Here is a 22,412-nt window from a genome sequence, read left to right as displayed (position 1 = left end):
TTAACCAAGTGAGCCACCCAGGGGCTCCCACGTCTTTATCTTTAGCTGGCTATTCCTTGCCACATGCAGTGTTTATGTCAGGACAAATATCAATATAAACGTTTAATTGTTCCTTTTTGTGTGTTTAAAAAAAAAACCAAAACAAACCCGAACCTGCTGTTGTTACCATTGCAAGTTTAATTAAGTACATATTGTTCAGTTCGATTTAATAACGGGAAGGTTTTTCCAAAGAAATGTGCTAGCTATCTAGGAATGAGTTTAAATTTAGAGTAATATACAATTTTAAAGTTTGTAAATGACGTTGATCATGGTGAAAAATCAGAAACGATCCCCATAAATAAAAATTAAGCCTTGATGAAATAAATTACTTCTTTATGGTGGCGTGGCAGAGACGATTAGTAGCTTATCCATATCAGTTAATCTTCACTTTTTAGTAATAGCCTGATTTCATCCAGGGTGGTGGAGTATCCAACAGAAAGACTCCATTTTCCAGCAGCCCTTAGAGTTAACATAGCCTCAGGACTAGGCTCTGGCTAAAAAAAGACAAGCAGAGCTGGGCTTCTGAGAAGGTCCCTTAAGGGCATTGATTCAGCCTGGAGAGTTGGCTCTTTGCAGTTCTCCCTTTCTCTTTTCTGCCCATGCTGAACTCCAGCAGACTACTCAGGTCATGAGATGACCTTGAGGGTGGAAACCCTACACACACAGAGCCTTAAGGAGGAAAAAGGTAAAAGGAGTCTGCGTCCTTGCAGACTTGGCTGAACATGCCACCTTCATGGGCATGAAAGGAGCCCGGCTTAGAAGACCTCAAGCTTAGCTTAATGCTCTATTGTCCCTATCTTAAAATTCTTAATAATTCTGTTTTTGAAGTTGTGTTTTCTTTCTTTATCTTTAAAAAAAATTTTTTTTAACGTTTATTTATTTTTGAGACAGAGAGAGAGCATGAACGGGGGAGGGTCAGAGAGAGAGAGGGAGACACAGAATCTGAAACAGGCTCCAGGCTCTGAGCTGTCAGCACAGAGCCCCACGCGGGGCTCGAACTCACGGACCGCGAATTCATGACCTGAGCCGAAGTCGGATGCTTAACCGACTGAGCCACCCAGGCGCCCCTCTTTATCTCTTTTTAAATTTTTTAACATTTATTTATTTATTTAACACGCATTTATTTATTTATTTAAATGGAGTGATGGTATACTTGAAAGGGCGGGCCTACGCCAGCCGACTCCATCTTGATCTGTGTCCTTCACCTAGACCACGCCTCCTCCCCTTGAGTAACCTCCCTCTCACCCATTCAAACTTCCTGATCAAAACACGCCCAGCGACCTGCATAACAGGACTCTGACCCTTCCCCAGCCAATCGGCCGAGGCCACGCCCCTTCCCCAGCCAATCGGCTGCCCCTAGACCCCTATAAAACCTTTGTGCTTTTGAAACTCGCTATCTTTCCCTGGTATCTCACCGCTGTGTCGGTGCAGGTAGGGGATTGAGCTCAAGCTAGCTCGAATAAAGGCTCTTTTGCTTTTGCATCGGACTCGGCTCCCTGGTGGTCTTTGGGGATCACGAATTCTGGGCATAACATACTGAGATTCTCTTTTTTATTTTTAAAGTTTATTTATATTGAGAGAGAAGAGAGAGAGACAGCGCAGGTGGGGGAGGGGCAGAGAGAGAGAATGGGAGAGAGAGAATCCGAAGCAGCCTCTGTGCTGCCAGCGCCGAGCCTGACGCAAGGCTTGAACCCACAAAGCTGCAAGATCGTGACCTGAGCTGAAACCAAGCATCGGAGGCTTAACCGACTGAGCCACCCAGGTGCCCCAAATATTTACTTTGAGAGAGAGGGAGACATCGCATGTGCGCAAGTGGGGAAGGAGCAAGGAGAGGGACACCGAGAATCCGAAGCAGGCTGTGGGCACAGAGCCTGACTCGAGGTTCAGACTCATGAACCATGCAGTCATGACCCGGCCGAAATCAAGAGTTGGGCGCTTAACTGACCGAGGCACCCAGGCGTCCCTGAAGTTGTGTTTTTTAACTGATGTCTGAGAGAGCAACAGAGCGTGTGCGTGGTGAGAAGATGGTGGGTGCCATATGCTTGTTTCCTTGTTGTACTGTTTGCATGCAGCCCCAAGAGCTCAGAATTCCTGGGGTCCCACAATGAGCCAGGAGTTCACCAAGACTCAGTGAGTTGAAGGAAAGATTGTTACATCTACAACTGATTAAGCTGGGTCTCAGACATCCCTGAGAGGCTACACTTTCATTTGAACCAGAACTTTCTATGCGGAAAGACGACAATGGCATTCCTAGAGACGTGACAATCAAGGAATGCTGCTATATCACTTCTGACTCTTATTACTTCCCTGCAGTGGTCAACAACTTCCCCTGGAAATGATGAAGGAAAAGGAAGACAGATAGGCAACCCATAGTTCCTTTTCCTTTCAGTCCTTCTTACTCGTCAGTGAGTTGAAGGTAGAGAGTGTTGGTAGGAGGTGTGTGTTTCAAGAAGTGAAAGAAAACCAGTTGATTTGATTTTGTGCGATGTTGTCACTGTCCTGGTAAGAACAAAGTACAAATACTTGCACAGATTATGATATTATGTGATTTCGGTGATTCCACATACAACTTAAGTGTTCTTATGTTTGCATTTAAAACTGGCATTGCTCAGGGTGCCTGGGTGGCTCAGTCGGTCGGGCGTCCGACTTCGGCTCAGGCCATGATCTCGAAGTTCACGAGTTTGAGCCCCGCATCCGGCTGTGTGCTGACAGCTCGGATCCTGGAACCTGCTTTGGATTCTGTCTCTCTCTGCTCCTCCTCCCACTCATGCTCTGTCTCTCTCTCTCTCTCTCTCAGAAATAAACATTAAAAAAAAAAAAAATTTAAAACCGGCATTGCTCAATATAAAGATGAAAGGTAAAATTCATACAAGCAATTTAAATTTTTCTCTATTTTGTTACTCAGAATGCCATTATGTAGAAAATTAAAAAACACCATAACAAGTCAAGAGGGAGTTTTCAGAAGTAAATAAGAATCTTTTTAAAAAAATTTTTTAGTGTTTATTTTTGTGAGACAGAAACAGAGGATGAGTGGGTGAGGAGCAGAGAGAAAGGGAGACAGAGACTCTGAAGCAGGCTCCAGGCTCTGAGCTGTCAGCACAGGGCCCAACGTGGGGCTCGAACCCACAAACCATGAGATCATGACCTGAGCTGAAGTCGGACGCCCAGCCGACTAAGCCACCCAGGCACCCTAAGAGTCTTGTTTTTGAAAAAAGCTTTTTATTTTTATTTTTTTCTAAAATAATCTCTATGCCCAATGTGGGGCTTGAACTCACAACCCGAGATCAAGCGTTGCATGCTTCCCTGACTGAGCCAGTCAGGTGCCCTAAAAAAGAAAAAGAAGAATCTTTGTATTTTAGTCTTTTTTTAAAAAAATTTTTTTTCAACGTTTTTTATTTATTTTTGGGACAGAGAGAGACAGAGCATGAACGGGGGAGGGGCAGAGAGAGAGGGAGACACAGAATCGGAAACAGGCTCCAGGCTCTGAGCCATCAGCCCAGAGCCCGACGCGGGACTTGAACTCACGGACGGCGAGATCGTGACCTGGCTGAAGTCAGACGCTTAACCGACTGCACCACCCAGGCGCCCCTGTATTTTTGTCTTTTTAATGCAACCTCTAGTTTCTAAACCAGAGGATCCACATCTTCATTTTGCACCAGCCCTTGCCGTTATGTAGCCAGTTTTGACTTCTTGGAGCCAATCCACCATCTGTGATCTGCCTACTTTTGTGTTTATTTATTTATTTTTAAAGTTTTTATTTTTAAGTAATCCCCACCCAACATGGGGGTCTAATTTACATCCCCAACATCAAGGGTTGCATGCTTTACCAACTGAGACAGCCAGGTGCCCCCCCCACTTTTGTGTTTAAGTCACTGTTATTTTGGGGGCGCCTGGGTGGGGGGCTCAGTCGGTTAAGAATCTGACTCTTGATTTCAGCTCAGGTCACGATCTCATGATTTGTGGGTTCGAGCCTTGCATTGGCCTCTGCACTGATGGTGTGGGAAGTGCTTGGGATCCTCTCTCTCTGCTCATGCTCTCTTGCTCTCTCTCTAAATAAATAAATAAATAAGTAAACTTAAAAAAAAATTTAAAAACCTGGGTTATGACAAACAAACAGGAGAAAAGTGTACACATTTAAAAATCAATCAATCAGGGGCGCCTGGGTGGCTCAGTTAGTTAAGCGTCCGACTTCAGCTCAGGGCACCATCTCGCGGTCTGTGAGTTCGAGCCCCGCGTCGGGCTCTGGGCTGATGGCTCAGAGCCTGAAGCCTGCTTCCGATTCTGTGTCTCCCTCTCTCTCTGCCCCTCCACCGTTCATGCTCTGTCTCTCTCTGTCTCAAAAATAAATAAAAACGTTAAAAAAATTAAAAATCAATCAATCAGTCATTTTGTTATAGTTGAATCTAGTCCTAAGCGACACTTGTAGTATATCGTGGCCACTAAATCACTGCTAAAGGATTTGATTATTGGGAAAACGTACTTTTGTTAGGTTTCTAAAAGGTGGGTTATGCACAGTGTGCAACTTTAAAAAAAATACACAAACACATAGACACACATAGAAAAAAAAGACCAACAATAATTATGTAAAAGTATTCATAATATTTATGTTTAGGGTTTGGGATTATTGATGAGATTTATTCTCTGTGTGTGTGTGTGATTTTCTATATTTTTCAGACTTCCTAAAGTGAATTTCGATTACTTTTGCAATTAGAAAATTTACAAATGAATCCTGAACTAGGAACTATGTCTACAGTTTCCTTAGTTTGGAGGTTTCCAAATTATACAAATGATACAGGCTGGTGGTAACAACTGAAACAATACAACGTTTTATAAAGAAAAAACTGATTTCACCTGCTGTTCCATCCCTGCTATCTGTCTAAGGTAAACATGTTAAAAGAGTGACAGGTATCTTTCTGCAAATTACGTACTATAGTCAAACCTATGCAATTTGTTCATCACACACACACACATGCAGAAAAGGAAAAGAGAAATTGATTGATTTTTAAGTTTACCTGCTTTCTGTGAAATTGAATCCTATTACACACATTACTCCATAAATTGTTTTTGACTTAACATACCGTGAACCTCTCTCGACACCAAAACATATACATTTAACTCTACCATTTTTCTTATTTCTCTACACTTACATAGAGGCACACCATTTTATATTTTGTATTCCATTTTACCCATCTCATTTTGGTGCTTGGTGGTGACTTTTCAGCAGAATTTGCTAAACATTCTATCATGTTGTGGAGGGCAGGAAGTGGTTTGTACGGAGGAGATGTTCCTTCTGAGCGAACTCACTCGGCCAATCTTGATCAGAAGTTCATCAAAGGAAATGCTTTGAATTTGTGTTCCAAACCAGATCTATTCCCCAGACATTCGTTTTCTTTTGCCTCTACTTTCTTATCCCACATTTCATCTTATATCGTACTAAAGTGGCTCGTCAGTTCTGTGGGCTTGCAATTTGCTTTTTGGTGCATTATCCTGTCATTCTTTAAAAGGAAACTAGATTTGGTACCTTGAAGAAGTAAGTCAGAATATAATTTAATATTTATTAGTTTAACCTTAAAAGTCTAGGGAAAACAGAAGGTTTCAATAGTACCTGCAGTACCAACAGCAGTGCCTATGGAGGAATTGGAATCTTTTTAGGGCCGCAGAGGAGTTACAAAATAGACCATGCCGATATTTAAAAATGAAGGTTATTCCTTCGTGATACTGAAAACAGATTTGCAAGTCGTTGTCTCAAAACAGGCCAGTTTGAGGCTTTGTGTAGACAAAGTCTCAGCGAGTTCTCAGTGACCTCCGTGTTCTTATTCGTATGAGATTGTTAAAAGATTCTGTCTACTCTCAAGTGAATGTGCAGGCACTTAACTGCGCTTAAATCTTCATTTAATCTGAGCTGGCGAAGAGTTACTCGACAAACCGGTGGTTCTCTTATCATTTTAAAACATATCACATGAATAATTAAGTTGTTTCTTCTCCATAACAAGTTCACTATTGCATCATCTACTGATAATGAATCCACACCTTCTTAACGTTGCTTATTTATGGCTTTGTCATCATTGGCAATTATTCACTGTGCTCTTCAGTCTCTGCTGGTGAGACTAGAAAATGTTCCTGTCACCACAGGAAACACGTAATTACCCTTTGGGGATTCTTTTCTTTTCTTTCTTTCTTTCTTTTTTTTTTTTTAACGTTTATTTATTTTTTGAGAGAGAGAGACAGAGCGTGAACAGGGGAGGAGCAGAGAGATAGGGAGACACAGAATCTGAAGCAGGCTCCAGGCTCCGAGCTGTCAGCACAGAGCCCGATGTGGGGCTCGAACTCACGAGCCGTGAGATCATGACTTGAGCCGCAGTCGGATGCTTAACCGACTGAGCCACCCAGGTGCCCCTGGGGATTATTTTCTTGAAAACAAACAAACAAACAAACAAACAAACAAACTTGATGGAGTTTTTATTCCCCAAATAAGTGGACAGGAAAATCTTTACACGATGCAAATGCAAAATGTAGATGAAACAGCCATAACATTGAATGTATTGTGAAACCAGGAGAAAACCCCTCAAATCCTATAACGAGAGTATCTTTCTGAAAGCTGGATCTTTGTACCCAGAGATACAGTTGGGCCCATTTATTACTTTTTTAAGGGCTCTGCCCACAATGCAGCTAGAAAACAAAAATTAAACAAAGAAAAATAAAATTAAAGGAAACCTTCGGCTCCAAACGCATATTAAGAAATGACTATTTCTCCCCAAACCAAGGTTACACCGGGCTAAATGTGGTAACTAAAGAAGGCCTTGTCCTCCAGGACTGGCCAGGCCAGAGGCAAGCTTGGGCAATAAGAAGCGTGTCCCTGGAACACTCACTCTTGTCTCCAAACAGCTCCCTTTGCCCTTTGTAACCACCTCGCCTCCTCTCTCTCTCCTGCTCTCAGGGATCTCTCTGTCCTTGGCTAAATTTTGCTCTCACTTGGCAGCTAATTAATGGGTAAGAGGGTACATTTGTAGAGAAAACTGTGCTGCTAAGGATTTACAATGTCTTTATGTGTTCCAACGTCTTTCAGTTATTAGAAACAGAGAGGAAAATTCGAGTTCGTAGAGAAACCAGTTTGGCTCTGGGTCAGTAAACCCATCTGGCAATTTAATAGAATCAAACCTCAGTAATTAATTTTGCATCGTATTGTGTTTAAACGACCCTAAGGATATCTAAGCCACAGAGATAGGAGAGGGAAGGTAAAAGTTAGCAGCGCTCTTGGAATTTTCTTTTCCATAGGGTCAAAAAAGGCATGGGATCTACCAGAGTCTGGAAAAGTTGCTATTTTCTCTTTTGATATTTAGTGTGTGGGGAGGACCACCACCAGGAGAACTGTAATTGGAAAGTTTTGGTCTTGTGGGGGTTCAAATACAGGCTTCATAGGCTTAAACATCAGGAAAATAGAGTTTAAGCACTAGTCACTTCCCACCTAGCATAAACAAACAGGCTGAAAGACGGTGGACGGAAAGCTTTAGTATGTCCTCTGGCCAAATTCTATATTTAACAGGGTGAAACCCACATTTGATTAGACTCAAGAGTAAAAAAAATTAAGTCAACATAAGAAAAATGTTAGCTTAGTTAAGTATGAATTTTTACTAAGATGTTAATTCTTTTACATCCTTCTTTAAACAGGGCATTTTTCATAGTTAATTATAGCTATAAGTTATATGGTTATATTTTCCTAATGAAGAGTTTAAATTGCTGAGGTAGTTTCCTGGTGCTTTAGACCACAGATCTTCAACATTCTTTGCATATGTAAGCCCGAAAGAGTTTTGAAAAATATAGGGTCCCTTCAACATTTTACATTGAGATCTAAACATATTTACCTTAAGTTTAAGTCACTGTGAAGAATGTACTTCCTGGTGTGTTGTAATTTGAATATACACTTTTACTTTTTATCATGTCGTTGGAACTGTCGGTTTCACTCGCTCAGTTTATGAAATGTCATTTTCTATATTTATTTGTGTATATATTTTATTTCTTCATATATTTATTATATATATATATTCATATATTTATTTACATATATATAATTTTTGAGGATAAGTCATACATATATATCACTTTTTTTAAGTTTATTTCTTTTTGAGAGAGAGAGAGAGACAGTGTGAGCAGGGGAGGGACAGAGAGAGAGGGAGAGAGAATCCCAAGCAGGCTCTGTGCTGGCAGCTTGAACTCACAAAACCGTGAGACCATGACCTGAGCAGAATCAAGAGTTGGACGCTCAACCAACTAAGCTACCCAGGGGCCACTATGTATTGCTTTTGAAGCCAGTCTTTGTGGTCAAACCAATCAGCTAAACCAGACTTCCTGTCTATCATTATAATATTTAAATGATTGGGATAATACCATTTTGAATCTTAATTTCACCGTGACAGAGACAGAGGAGAGATAGAGAAGGCGTGGAGACTTGCCAAGAGTTTGTTGCCTAGATAAAGTAAGACTTCAGGGCTTTTTCCTGGGAGGCTGCCCCCTCAGAGGCAGTACAAGTTTTGTTATCCACTTGGAGGTTCCTCCCGGATTTTTTAGAGCCCAGAGCAATGCGCCAAGATAAGACTCAAGTTGGAAGAGAACTCTTCTGTGAGGTGGGAAATGGGTGAATTGAACATGGAAAGATCTGGCAGGCCTCTGGAGGAGGTCTGTTGAGGAAAGAGACAAGTGGAAGGGGAGAATCTGGAAATTGCATTAAAACAATCTAAGCGCCATCTTTTTAAAGTTTATTTATTTTGAGAGAGAAAGGGAGAGAGCATGGGGGAGGGGCAAAAGGAGAGGGAGAGAGAAAATCTTAAGCAAGGCTCCACGCCCAGTGCCCAGCTCAGAGCTCCACGCAGGACTCTTGGTGGATCTCACAACCATGAGATCATGACCTGAGCCGAAATCAGGAGCCAGATGCTTAACTGTCTGAGCCACCCAGGTGCCCCACGCCATGTGTGTATGTGTGGTTTTTTTTAAGTTTTTTTTTTTTTTTTTTTGAAAGAAACAGAGACAGGGAAAGTGGAGGAAGGGTAGAGGGAGAGGGAGACCGAGGATCCCAAACAAGCTCTGTGCTGTCAGCAGAGAGCCCCACATGGGGCCCGAACCCATGAAATCGCGAGATCATGACCTGAGCCAAACCCAAGAGTCTGACTCTCGACAACTGAGCCACTCGGGCGCCCGGCCATGTGTTTTTAAAAGGAGACTCTTCATCTATGCCAGGAGTATGAGTACCCAGCGCGCAGTCTGTTTTGGAAAAGTGTCTGTGCTACAAAGATACAACCTACAAGGTAGCCTTCCAGTGGTGAGACACTCAAACAGCCCGTAGGTATTCCACAAACTCAGTAGGTCAAAGGGAACTATTTTAATGCTTCCCATTATCGGAGTAGTTCGCATTCCAAGGCCTAAGTCTCATATTTGGACACAGAATTTCTAGAGATGAAAAAGCCTGCAAGACACAACATTATAAAAGCTAGAATAGTGGCAGCGAGGAAACGGCAATGAGATTATTTAATTATTATTTTTTGCCTCTGCCTAAGCAGCACGAGTCATCTTCTGATTTGATGTTTCCACTGAAGGTTCTAAGTTATCCTATCACGTTAAGCAAAAACTTAAAGTACTGCCACAGGTCAGAGGGGCTGAAAGCATGCAAAAATTGTGCCCGACTTAGAGAATGCCAAGTGTACGAAAATTTAAGCTTCGTAAAAGAAAAGCTAATACGTCAAAGGAATGCTTCGAAGGACATCCTTCGGGATTCCTCTATGTTAAGTAAGTTTCCATTTTACAATTCTTTCCCACAGAGTGTAACTTTCCCTGTTATTCTCCAGGAATTGTGTAAAAACACCCCAAAAGAGAGAACTAGTCCGGAGGAAGGGCCGGGTCTCTACTGGTAGCAGATGTTTGCTGCTTTTGTTTTTCTCGGCACTGCTGTCTTTCCTCTTCGGGTACTATTTCCCCATTTCCTCTGGAGGAAATTTCCATTTCCCTCACTTCTCACAGTTCTGGGCGGCCACTTACACTCCTCCATCATAGAAGTTGGCATGCGGTATAGGTCTAGTTGGTTATACTACCCCATCCTCCTGACCATACGCTGGCCCATGGTAGGCATATGCCCATGGCGGGCCAATTCATATAAATTGGGATCACTTCGATGACGTTGCCCAAATACAGAAGTCCTCAGTTTTGTTCAGTTTCTTCTGGAAGGTGATAAAGAATGGAGTTTTCCCACTGGGGTCTAATATAGACCAGAACCTAGCAGCCCACGTGGATAAACAGTGGACAGTGAAAGGTAGAAAGACACAAGTAAGGACATATAAATTATAAAAAGGGCACGAGCTTTCCCAGGCCCTGGACTGGTATTCAAATATTTACTTACATCACAGGTAAATCTGAGACAGGGAGGCTCCCCGTGACATATAGATGACAGGGTCTAAAAACCAGTGGTCAACAAGTAGAAGTGGCTGGGATGGATGAAACAGGAAAGGCCTGTTATGTCACTTTTAGGCAGGCAGCATGCCAACAGGCTTGCTCTTGCTCGCATGGATGGAATTTCCTGTGCTGAAGGGAAGTATGTCTGCAAGGGGAGAGGGATGCTAGGTTTTTAGAGGAGATGTAGGCTGGTTCACGGTCAAGTTTTGCAAGGCTAGGAGCAAGCTGGGGGATGGGATGGGTATATGGAGGGGTACTGAGGCAGCTGTGATACCTGTGTTTCAATAGTGCCACCATGTGGCTGTGACACCAGCAATAGCCTAGCCTGAGCCCAATATGCCACCTTGATCAACCAGCTGAATTTCTAGTTTTCTCTTCTGGAGGTCTCTAAGTAGGGCTAACCATCCAATCCCCGAGGTATGGATTTCTTGTGGTAGGAGATGGAGAATGGTTAGAGAGCAGGCATTACGGAGAAGAAAGATATTTTCACAATATCCCAGAAGAATTATTTGGATAACAAACGTAGATGGGTCCTCATTTTGATCCCTGGGTCAGAGAAGTGGAGGTCATAGGGAGTGGTGTACTGGAGTTGACTTGTGCCAATTTGCAAGGGCTGATTGTTACATTTGCAATAATTCTGCAAGCCAGTTGTTAAGCAAAGCTGTAATGAACAATTGGTGACATGGTTCAGATCTAATGACAATAGATTTATTAGGAAAAGAGCAGATTGAGATGCAACTCCATTTGCCAAATCATAGTCCAACCGTAACCATAGGTTGGCTGCAGATACAAAAATTTAGCAAAACTCAACAAAAGCATTCTCTATGAACCCATTGGCTATGTGGAAGTTACAATAAAAGTTTTTGTTATTTATGATTTTATTGTTATTTATAAATTGTATGCCATGCATCCTTTATATTATACACATTTATAATAAACATATTTATACGTACTTTTTTTTTTTACCCCTGAAGAGTTGGCTGTTAAATATTTACTAGCACACCACTGCTCATAGGTTATATGTTTATAATGGATTGCTAATAATAACAAAACATAAATAATGCATCATTTCATTCCACTCGCCCACTTAGTTCCACACTAATATGACTTCATCCCTAATCATACACTATCAATGCTACAACAAGGTCAGGCTGTTACTAATGCTTAAAAGGAATACTCATTCAGTTATTTCCTTGAATGTTTTGATAGTCAAGTAGATTCCTATAACGTCTATGGTAATACTTTATTTTTTTAAGTTTATTTATTTATTTTGAGAGAGAAAGACAGAGAGTGAGAGAAGCAGGGAAAGGGCAGAGAGAAAGGGAGACAGGGAGAATCCCAAGCAGGCTCTGCACTGTCAGTGCAGACCCCAACGGGGGGCTCAAACTCACAAACCACAAGATCGTGACCTGAGCCACAGTTGGACACTTAACCCACTGAACCACCCAGGTGCTCCTGTGGTAATACTTTAAAACAATTGTGAAATGCTAAGTGCTTAATATTTCCAAAAGATGACATTTTATTCCCACCCGTATAGTTCCATTTTACATGACTACACAAGTGGTTAGATCTCACCACGGGCTACTTGCTCGTCGAAAAAGTAGACAGGTGAATCCTTGTCCGTGATAACAACCAACGCAGTTATTTTGAGGCTCTAAAAAAATCAGAAGGATTAGGGAGCAGCTTCCCATTCGAATGGCAAACCGCACTGTTTGATCTGGATGCAATTCATATGATAGTAAAGGAATAAAAATCAAAAAAGGAAATAAAATCACAAGAAGGAAGAGAGTAGGATGAGACTCACCAACGGATGACAGTTTTGTTTTGTTTTGTTTTGTTAATTTATGGAAGTCAGAAAAGAGATGGAACAATGTGATGGATTAAACAGAGGGAAGGAAGCCACAACCCAGATACAATCAGTGGCAGGAGGAGTAAATCTGTCTAGTGGAATCTCAGAGACGTTCTGGAGTTCGAAACTTGGAGTCAAACTGTCAAGTGAGCAATAAAACAAGATAAAGATATTCAAGGACTCAGAGCTCCCTTTCTTGAGAAGTTACTCATTGTACCTGAGAAAAAACAAAGAGGGAAATCAGAAAGAAAATGACCTGGAATACAGAAAACATGGAACTACCCAGTCTTTAGTCAACAAAAACCCCAAATGACTGCTAATGCTGCACGTCTAGAAATGAGTTTTTCCAAATTAGAGCAACTATTCGGTGGAAACTAAAAAAAATATATATTAAAAAATGTAATTAAAAAGGAATAAATTCTATGCTACACATAGAATAAATAAGGTGTTGGAAGATATTTGGATGTGGTGAAGAAGGCATGTTCCATTTCAAAAAGGAAAAAAAAAAATAGAAAGCAAGGCAATTAGAAACTCCAGGAAAATAAACAAAACTCACATAAAGCCACAGTCTGTTAATCAATCTAAAATATAGTATAATTTTGAGCAACTGGAGTGGTATAAGGAAAAAAAATCTATTTGACTATGATATAAAAAATGCAGGCATTTTTTATTTTAATGGAAGAGGATAAGGAAAAACAATCCACTTGACTATGATGTTTAAAAAGTGTATGCATCCTATCAACCATAGCCAAAGTATGGAAAGAGCCCGAATGTCCATCGGCTGATGAATGGGTAAAGAAGATGTGGTATACATATATACAATGGAATATTACACGGTGATCAAAAAGAACGAAATCTTGCCATTTGCAACAATGTGGATGGAACTAGAGTATATTACGCCAAGTGAAATTAGGCAGTCAGAGAAAGACAAATATCATATGACTCCACACATATGTGGAATTTAAGAAACAAAACAGATGAATATAGGGGGAGGGAAGCAAAAAATAATATAAAAACAGAGAGGGAGACAAACCCTCAGAGACTCTTAAATACAGAGAACAAACTGAAGGTTGCTGGTGGGGTGTTGGGTGGGGAGACGGGCTAAATGGGTGAGGGGCATTAAGGAGGGCACTGTTGGGAAGAGCTCTGGGTGTTACATGTAAGTGATGAATCACTAAATTCTATTCCTGAAATCATCATTACACGATATGTTAACTAACTCGCATTTATATACATACATGTGTGGATCTGGCTCAGTGGAGTGGATCTGTGCTGTGCTGGGCACATGGTGCCCACTCTCATGTCCAGAGCTGAGTCCTAGGTGGGGACAACATATCAACTGCCAAGCAACCTGCTGACATTGGCTACAAGACCTTCTTTACCTCCATGATGCTCTTCGCTGTACATGGGGACTACTTCTGCAGTGCCCAAGCCTACCACTATCTCCAGTGGCACCGCTCCCAGTGCCAGGCTGCAGAAGAACAGGAGACCTCAGGAGTCCTATAGAACTGGGGGGCTACTTTCCTTGAGCAGAGGGGCCTGAGGCATGCTGTGGAATGATCTCACCTGCAATCATTTCCAAGTCAAGAGAACCAGGGCCTTAATACTGCTGAGAAAAAGTACCCATGTTTTCTCTAGTACTGCCAGTTAGGGGAGGCTGTTGAATCACAACAAGAATGGGAGGATGAGGCACATCTACAGACATTAAATATTCTGCCGTGTAAAAAACAAGCGTATGCATCTTTTATTTTACTGGCTACTGCCAAAGCCCTTGTGAAGGGATTCTACCAATTTGACAATAAGCATTAAATTCTAAAGTGTATATACTTTCTGACCCACTTATTATATTTCTAGAAATTTATCCTCACATGTGTACTCACATCTTCTTCAAATATGTCAATTTAAGGATGTTCATTTCACCATTATTCACAGTGGCAAAAAATCAGAATTAGTTAAATGAATTGTGGTGCATCCATACAATAGAATATCATGCAGCCTTTAAAAAGAATGAGATAGGGGCACCTGGGTGGCTCAGTCGGTTGGGCGTCCAACTTTGGCTCAGGTCGTGATCTCACAGCTCGAGGGTCGGAGCCCTACTTTGGGCTCTGTGCTGACGGCTCAGAGCCTGGAGCCTGCTTCAGATTCTGTGCTTGTGTCTCTCTCTGCCACTCCCCTGCTCACATTCTGTCTGTCTCTCTCTCAAAATAAATAAACGTTTAAAAAATTTTTTAAAGAATGAGATAAATCTGTACATGTGATTTGAAATGATCTCCGTGAAATATACCCAAAGTTCAAAAACAATAGAACAATAGAACACAATAGAACAATGTGTATATTGAGCTTGTGTTTGAATAGAAACAAGAACATATACATATACATGTGTGAAATGAGTCCACGGTTGACTCTAGAGAGGTGGACGATACCTGAAATGAGATGGACATTCGCTTTCATTGTCCTTTCATGCTGCTTGAATTTTACCATATGCTTGTAAAAATTTTTGTAAAGCGTCAAAATACTTTTAAAGTGAGTGGTGCCACCTCTATTAAGAAGATGGCCTATTTTTTTAAATTCTTTTTTTCTTTTTATTAATTTTTTTAAACGTTTATTTGTTTTTGAGAGAGAGAGAGAGAGAGAGAGAGAGAGAGACAGAGTGTGAGCAGGGGGAGGGACAGAGAGAGAGGGGGACACAGAATCTGAAGCAGGCTCCAGGCTCTTGAGCTGTCAGCACAGAGCTTGACGCAGGGCTCAAAGTCATGAAACGTGAGATCATGACCTGAGCCAAAGTCAGACGCTTAACCGACTGAGCCATCCAGGCGCCCCAAGAAGATGACCTATTAAAAAAAAGAAGATGATGGCTGAAATCTGAAATATTCTAGCACTTGGTTCATGGATCCTTCGTCATCGGTGTAGGGTAGGGGGAAATCGACTTGGACCTGGATTTAAAATGCCTTACAAGTATGAGCTACAAGTATAAGGGCTCTGTAGGAAAGGAAACCATTTGGTGGTCTATGCTATTTCACCATATTTTGCAGGTACATGGTTCAGGTGCATCTTGCAGGTGCATGGTTGAGTGTCGAGTGCCAAGCATGAGCGGGAACAGATGACAGATAAATTATCTTTATCAGCAGCCCCATCACGCCTGAGATAGGCCCACAGAAAAAAAGATGGCTTATGATTAAATTGTATGACACTATCCCTAGCAGGCTTAGGGGACAGGAAAAGGAATAAGAGCTCCCTGGGAATCACTGACTTATCTTTTGGTCAAGAGTATCCTTTATTTGTCTGACTAATGAAAGAAGTTATGTTGCATATGGGACTATTAGATTCCCTAATGAGTCAAATTAGTTCTCTTGAAAGGGTCCCAGTGGCCCTCTCAGTTTGCATCCTGGCACAGCAGAAAGGCCTGGATCCAAGCTTTGTCTGCTGGGACATATAACTGGCTAGAGTTGTATGGGAGGACTTCCTTTCTCCCAGATCACACTGCTGTCAGAGTTTTTCCAGAGCTTTGCCAAGCACGGACAGATGTAGGAACAGTTGGCTATATGTTATGGGAATACTGTCCACGGAAGTCAGCCTCTGTGATACTCAGAACGGTTGCTTAGATATGTGTCAAACACTGTAGAGACTTTAGACTCTGCCTGGTACCAAAGAAGTTGGAACAGTGGGAAGGGCGAGGCCCCCAAAACTGGCATGACCCTGGCTTTCCAAGACAATACTCACCTCAGTGACCAGCCTCAGGCTTTCTTCCCTGATGTGTCTTTGCCATGGTCTGGGGCATCTGGAGAGCATTTGCCAGACTTGACTCTGTAGTTTTAAGCAGTTGATTCAGCTGTGCACCAGGAGGGGTACCCTGGGCACACAGCGGCATTTGGGACCAATTGCCTCTGATCAAAACCATCAGTGGGCTTTAATTCAATCAGGTTCCTGCTTGCTTTCCCATCTTTGGTTTTCTTTCTCATTCACTGTCTGGCTGCAGAACCTTTGGACTTGACAATATATCTGGGAGCTGCAGATTCAGACTCCTGGCTCTCCCTCAAGGACTTTGCCTTAAACGTGTTCTACCAGATCTCCTTTATTTGTGCTTCCTTAGGTATTCAAAAAAGCGTTAATTCCGCAGACCAAATGCTATCCTTTGAAAAGTATCCTTACAAGGTTAGCCCTTGGTTGAGTGCCTGGGATCTTGGATTTGGGAAGGGTTCCCACCATCCTAACTAATAAGAATGGCTCACTGAACCTAAAGTGCTTGTACTGATGATGTGGTTAATGCTGAACACCTGCTTTCCTTCTGGAGTCTAGAATTTTGTCCTAGGTAGTGGATGCCTATGTGACCAGCCTCCAGTAAAAACTTTGGGAACTGAATCTCTAATGAGCTTCCCTGGTAGACAACATTTTACATATGTAATCAGAACTCATTGTTGGGGAATTAAGTGTATCCCATGTGACTCCGTTGGGGGATGATTCTTAGAAGCTTGCATGTGGTTTCCTCTGGATTTTGCCCATGTACCTTTTACCTTCACTGCTTTTGCTTTGTATCTTTTTGCTGTAATGAATGTCTTAAGAAATACCATTTTTTGAAGTTTATTTGTTTGAGAGAGAGAGAGACAGCATGAGTGGGGGAGGGCCAAAGAGAGAGGGAAAGAGATAATCGTAAGCAAGCTCTGAGCTGCCAGCGCAAAGCCTGATGAGGGGCTCAAACTCACAGAACTGCAAGATCATGACTTGAGCCGAAACCAAGAATTGGATGCTTAACTGACTGAGCCACTCAGGTGCACCAGAATACCATTCTTGATACAGCAGCAGTCAGGAATCATTTTAGGGGCAAAATGTTCACAAATAGAGGAGTAAAAAAGTATGGAAGGAGTCATTAAGAAGGATTTTCATTTTTCAACCCTAGAAAATGCAAGTTGTGTATTTTTATGGACAGGGTAGATTAGCTATAGCACTGAATATTTTTTAAGTAACAAATATTCAAAAATATACTAAACAAAGCCCTATGAGGCCTCATCAGTTTTTCTGTCTCCCAGAAAAGCAAGGTTTAGGGGCACCTGGGTGGCTCAGTCGGTTGAGCATCCAACTCTAGATTTTAACTCAGGTCCTGATCACGTGGTTTGTGGGTTCGAGCCCTGCATAGGGCTCTGTGTTGGCAGCATGGAGCCTGCTTGGGATTCTCTCTCTCTCTCTATCTGTTCCTCCTCTGCTCACAGTCCTCTCTGTCTCTCAATAATAAATAAAGATTAATTTTTTTAAATAAATAAACATTAAAAAAAAAGCAGGGTTTAATTTGTTAATGGGAAGGTGACCTGATTTTTTTGAGACAGAAAATGAGCATGGACTTTAAAATCAGATTGCTTGGTTTTGAGTCCAGTGTGATCTTAGACAAATTAATGACCTCTTTATGCTCTGATCATCTCATCTTAAAATGTAAATAATAATTATAATTACTTCCTAGGGTTGTTAAAAGGAAAACCTGAATTAATCCATGTAAAGAACTTACAGTGCCTGGCATATGGTACACATTCAAAAAATTACAGATGTTATTATTACTGTTATAAGATATAATTACTGTTTTCTTAGAAAGTGAATTCATGGGCTGTTCTACATACTTCAGGGCTATCACGATATGCCCTGATAACTAGTAAAGGAGATAAAATAAAAAAATCCAGGAGTTTAGCTATAAAACAAACCTGAAGGATAGCTTGAAGGCTCAGAAAACTGCAGTGTAACCAGTTTGAAGTTATTATCACATCTTAAGAATGTGTCAGTCAATGGGGCGCTTGGGTGGCTCGGTCGGTTACCAATGATCTCATGGTCTGTGAGTTTAAGCCCTGCATCGGGCTCTGTGATGACAGCTCAGGGCCTGGAGCCTGGAGCCTGCTTCAGATTCTGTGTCTCCCTCTCTCTCTGCCCCTTCCCCACTTGCACACTGTCTCTCTTTCTCTAAAAAAGAAAATAAAGAAAGAAAAGGAAAGAAAAAAAAGTAAAAAATTAAAAAGAAAAAAAGAATGTGTCAGTTGTTCATCTGTGGGAGGATATAGGGTTAGGGTCAGGAAAAGGAAGCCTTACCTTCTGCCTTTGACCTATTTTTGCTCCCAGCTGCAACGCCATTTCAGATGTAAAGATAAAGATAAGAGATTTGGGGGTTTTATTTTACTCCTGTCACTCCAGTTTCCAAGGTAAAAGGATCATCGCTATACACTTACCTCACCTGTTTCCTCTTGTTTTGATTTTATGCTCAGGAAGCCATCTTCTATATTCCCGTCCGGTCTCCCTCGGGGGAGAGAACGAGTTTACCACATGAACTTTACAATTTTCTGCCAAGTCACTGAAACAACTTCTGATGACTTAGCTTTCCGTGTAGCTTGGTTGTAGGGGATGGAATGTGCTAATTATGCCTGCGTGGGTGTTGCTGTTTTAATTTACCTAGGAAATTAATCAATGTGCATTCTGGTGTCAGCTTCGGTCTCTTGTGGTTTTTAGCCAACTTGTCCCAGGGTGTCAGGGCCTGGAACTCCTAGGAAGTGAGAAAGTGAAATTTCTAAGGCGTGGAAGCAGCTGCTCTTTTCCATGATGATACCACACGTGCACTGTTCCGTTTTCAGAGTCATGCCTTATTTACAGATGTTTCCAAGGAACATATAAAGAAGGACAATGGCTTTATTAATCAAGGGACAACTTCCTGCTGCAAAAAACGATTTCCGGGTATAGGGACTTAAATGTATAGTCTAGGTAAGAGGTACAGGGCTATCCATGTAATCCTGGTCCATAAGAACAGAGGCCCAGGTTCCATCAGAGATGCAGGTTTTTTTCCATCACTCCCTGAGTATTATCTTCAACCACATGGTTCAAACTCAATACATGGGGGAATTAGAAAGAAAATGTCCAGGGCAAGGAGGTCCAACTTAATGAAAGATTTAGAAGTGGCACACAGCACTTCAGCTCATAGCCTGTTAGCCCAAATTTAGTCACATAGCCATGTTTAGTTGCAAATGAGACTGGGAAGTTTTCTGTTCATCGTCATGCTCTGTGACCAAGAATATATAAAACACCTTGATTTCTTTGAATAATTTGTCTGAACCTGTAAATGATCCCCATGAAGGGTGTCCTAACCTTAACAAATGTACATTCTCAGGCACGCTAGGGATATGTGCTTAGGTTTTTAAAAATTAGCTCCAATGGGGCACCTGGGTGGCTCAGTTGGTTGAGCATCTGACTCTTGGTTTCGGCTCAGGTCATGATCTCACGGCTTCGTGGGTTCGAGCCCCGTGTCGGGCTCTGTGCTGGCAGCAGAGTCTGCTTGGGATTCTCTCCCTCTCCCTCTGCCCCTTTCCCACTCTCACTGTCTTTATCTCTCTCAAAATAAAAGAATAAAAAAAAAAAATTAGCTCCAAGTTGTTCCTTTTATAGAACTCTTTTAAATTATAAAATATACCCACAAGAGTGTATGATATATACATGTTTAATAATGGCATTATTATTATTATTATTATTATTTTTTTTTTTTTAAGATAAAACACGAGTCAAATTTATTAGATTTGTCCACAGTCAGCAATGGTGATTTTCTTGCTGGTCTTGCCATTCCGGGACCCAAAGCGCTCCATGGCTTCCACGATATTCATGCCTTCCTTCACCATGCCAAACACCACGTGTTTGCCATCCAACCACTCGGTCTTGGCGGTGCAGATGAAAAACTGGGAACCGTTCGTGTTGGGTCCGGCGTTCGCCATGGACAGGATGCCAGGACCTGTGTGCTTCAGGATGAAATTCTCGTCGTCAAACTTCTCCCCGTAGATGGACTTGCCTCCAGTGCCATTATGGCGTGTGAAGTCACCACCCTGGCACATAAATCCCGGGATAATCCTGTGAAAGCAGGAACCTTTGTAACCAAATCCTTTCTCCCCAGTGCTGAGAGCACGAAAGTTCTCTGCTGTCTTGGGAACTTTGTCTGCAAACAGCTCGAAGGAGACGCGGCCCAAGGGCTCGCCGTCCACGGCGATGTCAAAGAACACGGTGGGGTTGACCATGGCTAAGAGGTGCGGGCAATTCCGGGGCGGCGGCGTCTGCAAGGCCTTATTATTTTTTTTTAATGTTTATTTATTTTTTTTTCATTTTTTTTTCAACGTTTTTTATTTATTTTTGGGACAGAGAGAGACAGAGCATGAACGGGCGAGGGGCAGAGAGAGAGGGAGACACAGAATCGGAAACAGGCTCCAGGCTCCGAGCCATCAGCCCAGAGCCGGACGCGGGGCTCGAACTCACGGACCGCGAGATCGTGACCTGGCTGAAGTCGGACACTTAACCAACTGCGCCACCCAGGCGCCCCTATTTATTTTTTTTGAGAGAGAGATACAGAGTGTGAGTGGGGGAGGGGCAGAGAGAGAGAGGGAGACAGAGAATCTGAAGCAGGCTCCAGGCTCTTGAGCTGTCAGCACAGAGCCCAACTTGGGGCTTGAATTCACAAGCTGTGAGATCATGACCTGAGCCGAAGTCAGACGCTTAACTGACTGAGCCACCCAGGTGCCCCAATGACATTATTATTTAAAGAAGAATAAAACGATTGCTCGTATCTATCACAAGCTTAAGAAACAGAACTTCACTGAGGCACCTGGGTGGTTCAGTCGACGAAGTGTCCAGCTTTGGCTCAGGTCATGATCTCGCGGTTGCTGTGTTCAAGTCCCAAGTCAGGCTTTGTGTTGACAGTGGACAGCTCCTGACTTGTTCTTTCTCTCGCTCTCAAAATAAATAAATAACCTTGTAAAAAAGAGACAGAATTTGGCTAATAGCTTTGTAGGTTGCCATGTGCCTCTTCCTAATCATCCTGCCTCCCCTTCCTCCTGTTCAGAGGTAACCTCTACACCAAAATTGGTGTTAATCAGTCTCTTACTTTAACATTGTTTTACTACATGTGTATATAATCATACAAAGAAATACTTTTTGTTCTGCCTGTTCTGAGCTCTATTTTTTCTATCGGGGTGCCTGGGTGGCTCAGTCAGTTAAGTGTTGGACTCTTGATCTCAGCTCAGGTCTTGATCTCAGGGTCATGAGTTCAAGCCCTGTGTTGGGATTCACACTGGGCATGAAGCCTACCTAAAAAAAAAAAAAAATAAAAAGGTATTGTTTCTTTTGCGACTCACTCAACATTGTTTTTGAGGGTCATGCATGTTAGTGAGAACAGTGATTTGCATTCATTCTCACTGCTAAAATGACATTCCTTTTTATGCATATACCACTATGTATTTCCCTGTTCTGTTGGATATTTGGATTGTTTCCAGTTTTTTGCCACTGGAACAATAATATGATTTTTTCCTGCATAGGACTCCTGATGAACATATAGATGCATTTCACTAAACTGAATATTTAAGAGAGGAATTACTGAGTTTAGGCAACTTTACTGGGTAATGCCAAAGAATTTTCCAATGTTGTTGACCTAATTTACACTCCTTCTACCCGTGGTAAGAAAGTTCCAGTTCCTCCACCTCTTCATTGTGATTTTAATATACATCTCATGATTATTAATGCCCGTTTTTTAATCTTTTACTTCTTTTTCTATTGGTTGTTTATGTGTTTCATGTTGATTTGTAGGATTTAAAAAATTTATTGTGGTGGGGTACCTGGGTTGGCTCAGTTGGTGTCGCATGTGACTCTTGATCTTGGGTCTGTGAGTTTGAGCCCCACATTGGGTGTGGAGATTACTTAAAAATAAAAACTTTTAAAAATATATTTATATTTTGGATACTGATCCTTTGATCGTTTTATGTGTTGTAAACATCTTTTCCCAGTGGCTTGTTTCTTTATTTTTTGTTATATTTCGATGAGCAGATGTTCTTAATTATAATGCTATTGAATGTATTAATACATTTTTTATTGTTTGTGTTTTTGTGACTTGTTAAAAAGATTCCTCCTGTGGTGCCTGGGTGGTTCAGTTGGTTGAACATCGGACTTTGGCTAGGCCATGATCTCATGGTTCATGAGCTTGAACCTGCGTCAGGCTTGCTGCTGTCAGTGCAGAGCCCGTTTTGGATCCTCTGCCCCCACCCCCCACCCCGCCGCCCCTTCCCTGTTCGTGCTCTCTCTTTAAAAAATAAGTAAA

The 22,412-nt window shown here is 41.9% G+C and overlaps 1 protein-coding gene across 1 annotated transcript; it reads right to left on the bottom strand.

Moving 5' to 3' along the window:
* Nucleotides 1–19,825: 19,825 nt before the first annotated feature.
* Nucleotides 19,826–20,387, bottom strand: LOC122488044 (peptidyl-prolyl cis-trans isomerase A). Its single transcript, XM_043589159.1, has one exon. The coding sequence runs from the start codon at nucleotides 20,344–20,346 to the stop codon at nucleotides 19,852–19,854; it is 495 nt and encodes a 164-aa protein (XP_043445094.1). The 5' UTR covers nucleotides 20,347–20,387; the 3' UTR covers nucleotides 19,826–19,851.
* Nucleotides 20,388–22,412: the final 2,025 nt, after the last annotated feature.

This window comes from Prionailurus bengalensis, chromosome A2, assembly GCF_016509475.1.
Source record: "Prionailurus bengalensis isolate Pbe53 chromosome A2, Fcat_Pben_1.1_paternal_pri, whole genome shotgun sequence".
Taxonomy (NCBI): domain Eukaryota; kingdom Metazoa; phylum Chordata; class Mammalia; order Carnivora; family Felidae; genus Prionailurus; species Prionailurus bengalensis.
Note: the sequence above shows the minus strand (reverse complement) of the source record. Positions and strands in the feature narration are given on the sequence as shown.

Excerpts from the sequence above, each read along its gene's own strand:
- LOC122488044 (XM_043589159.1), bottom strand. The coding sequence starts at position 20,346 with ATGGTCAACCCCACCGTGTTCTTTGACATCGCCGTGGACGGCGAGCCC.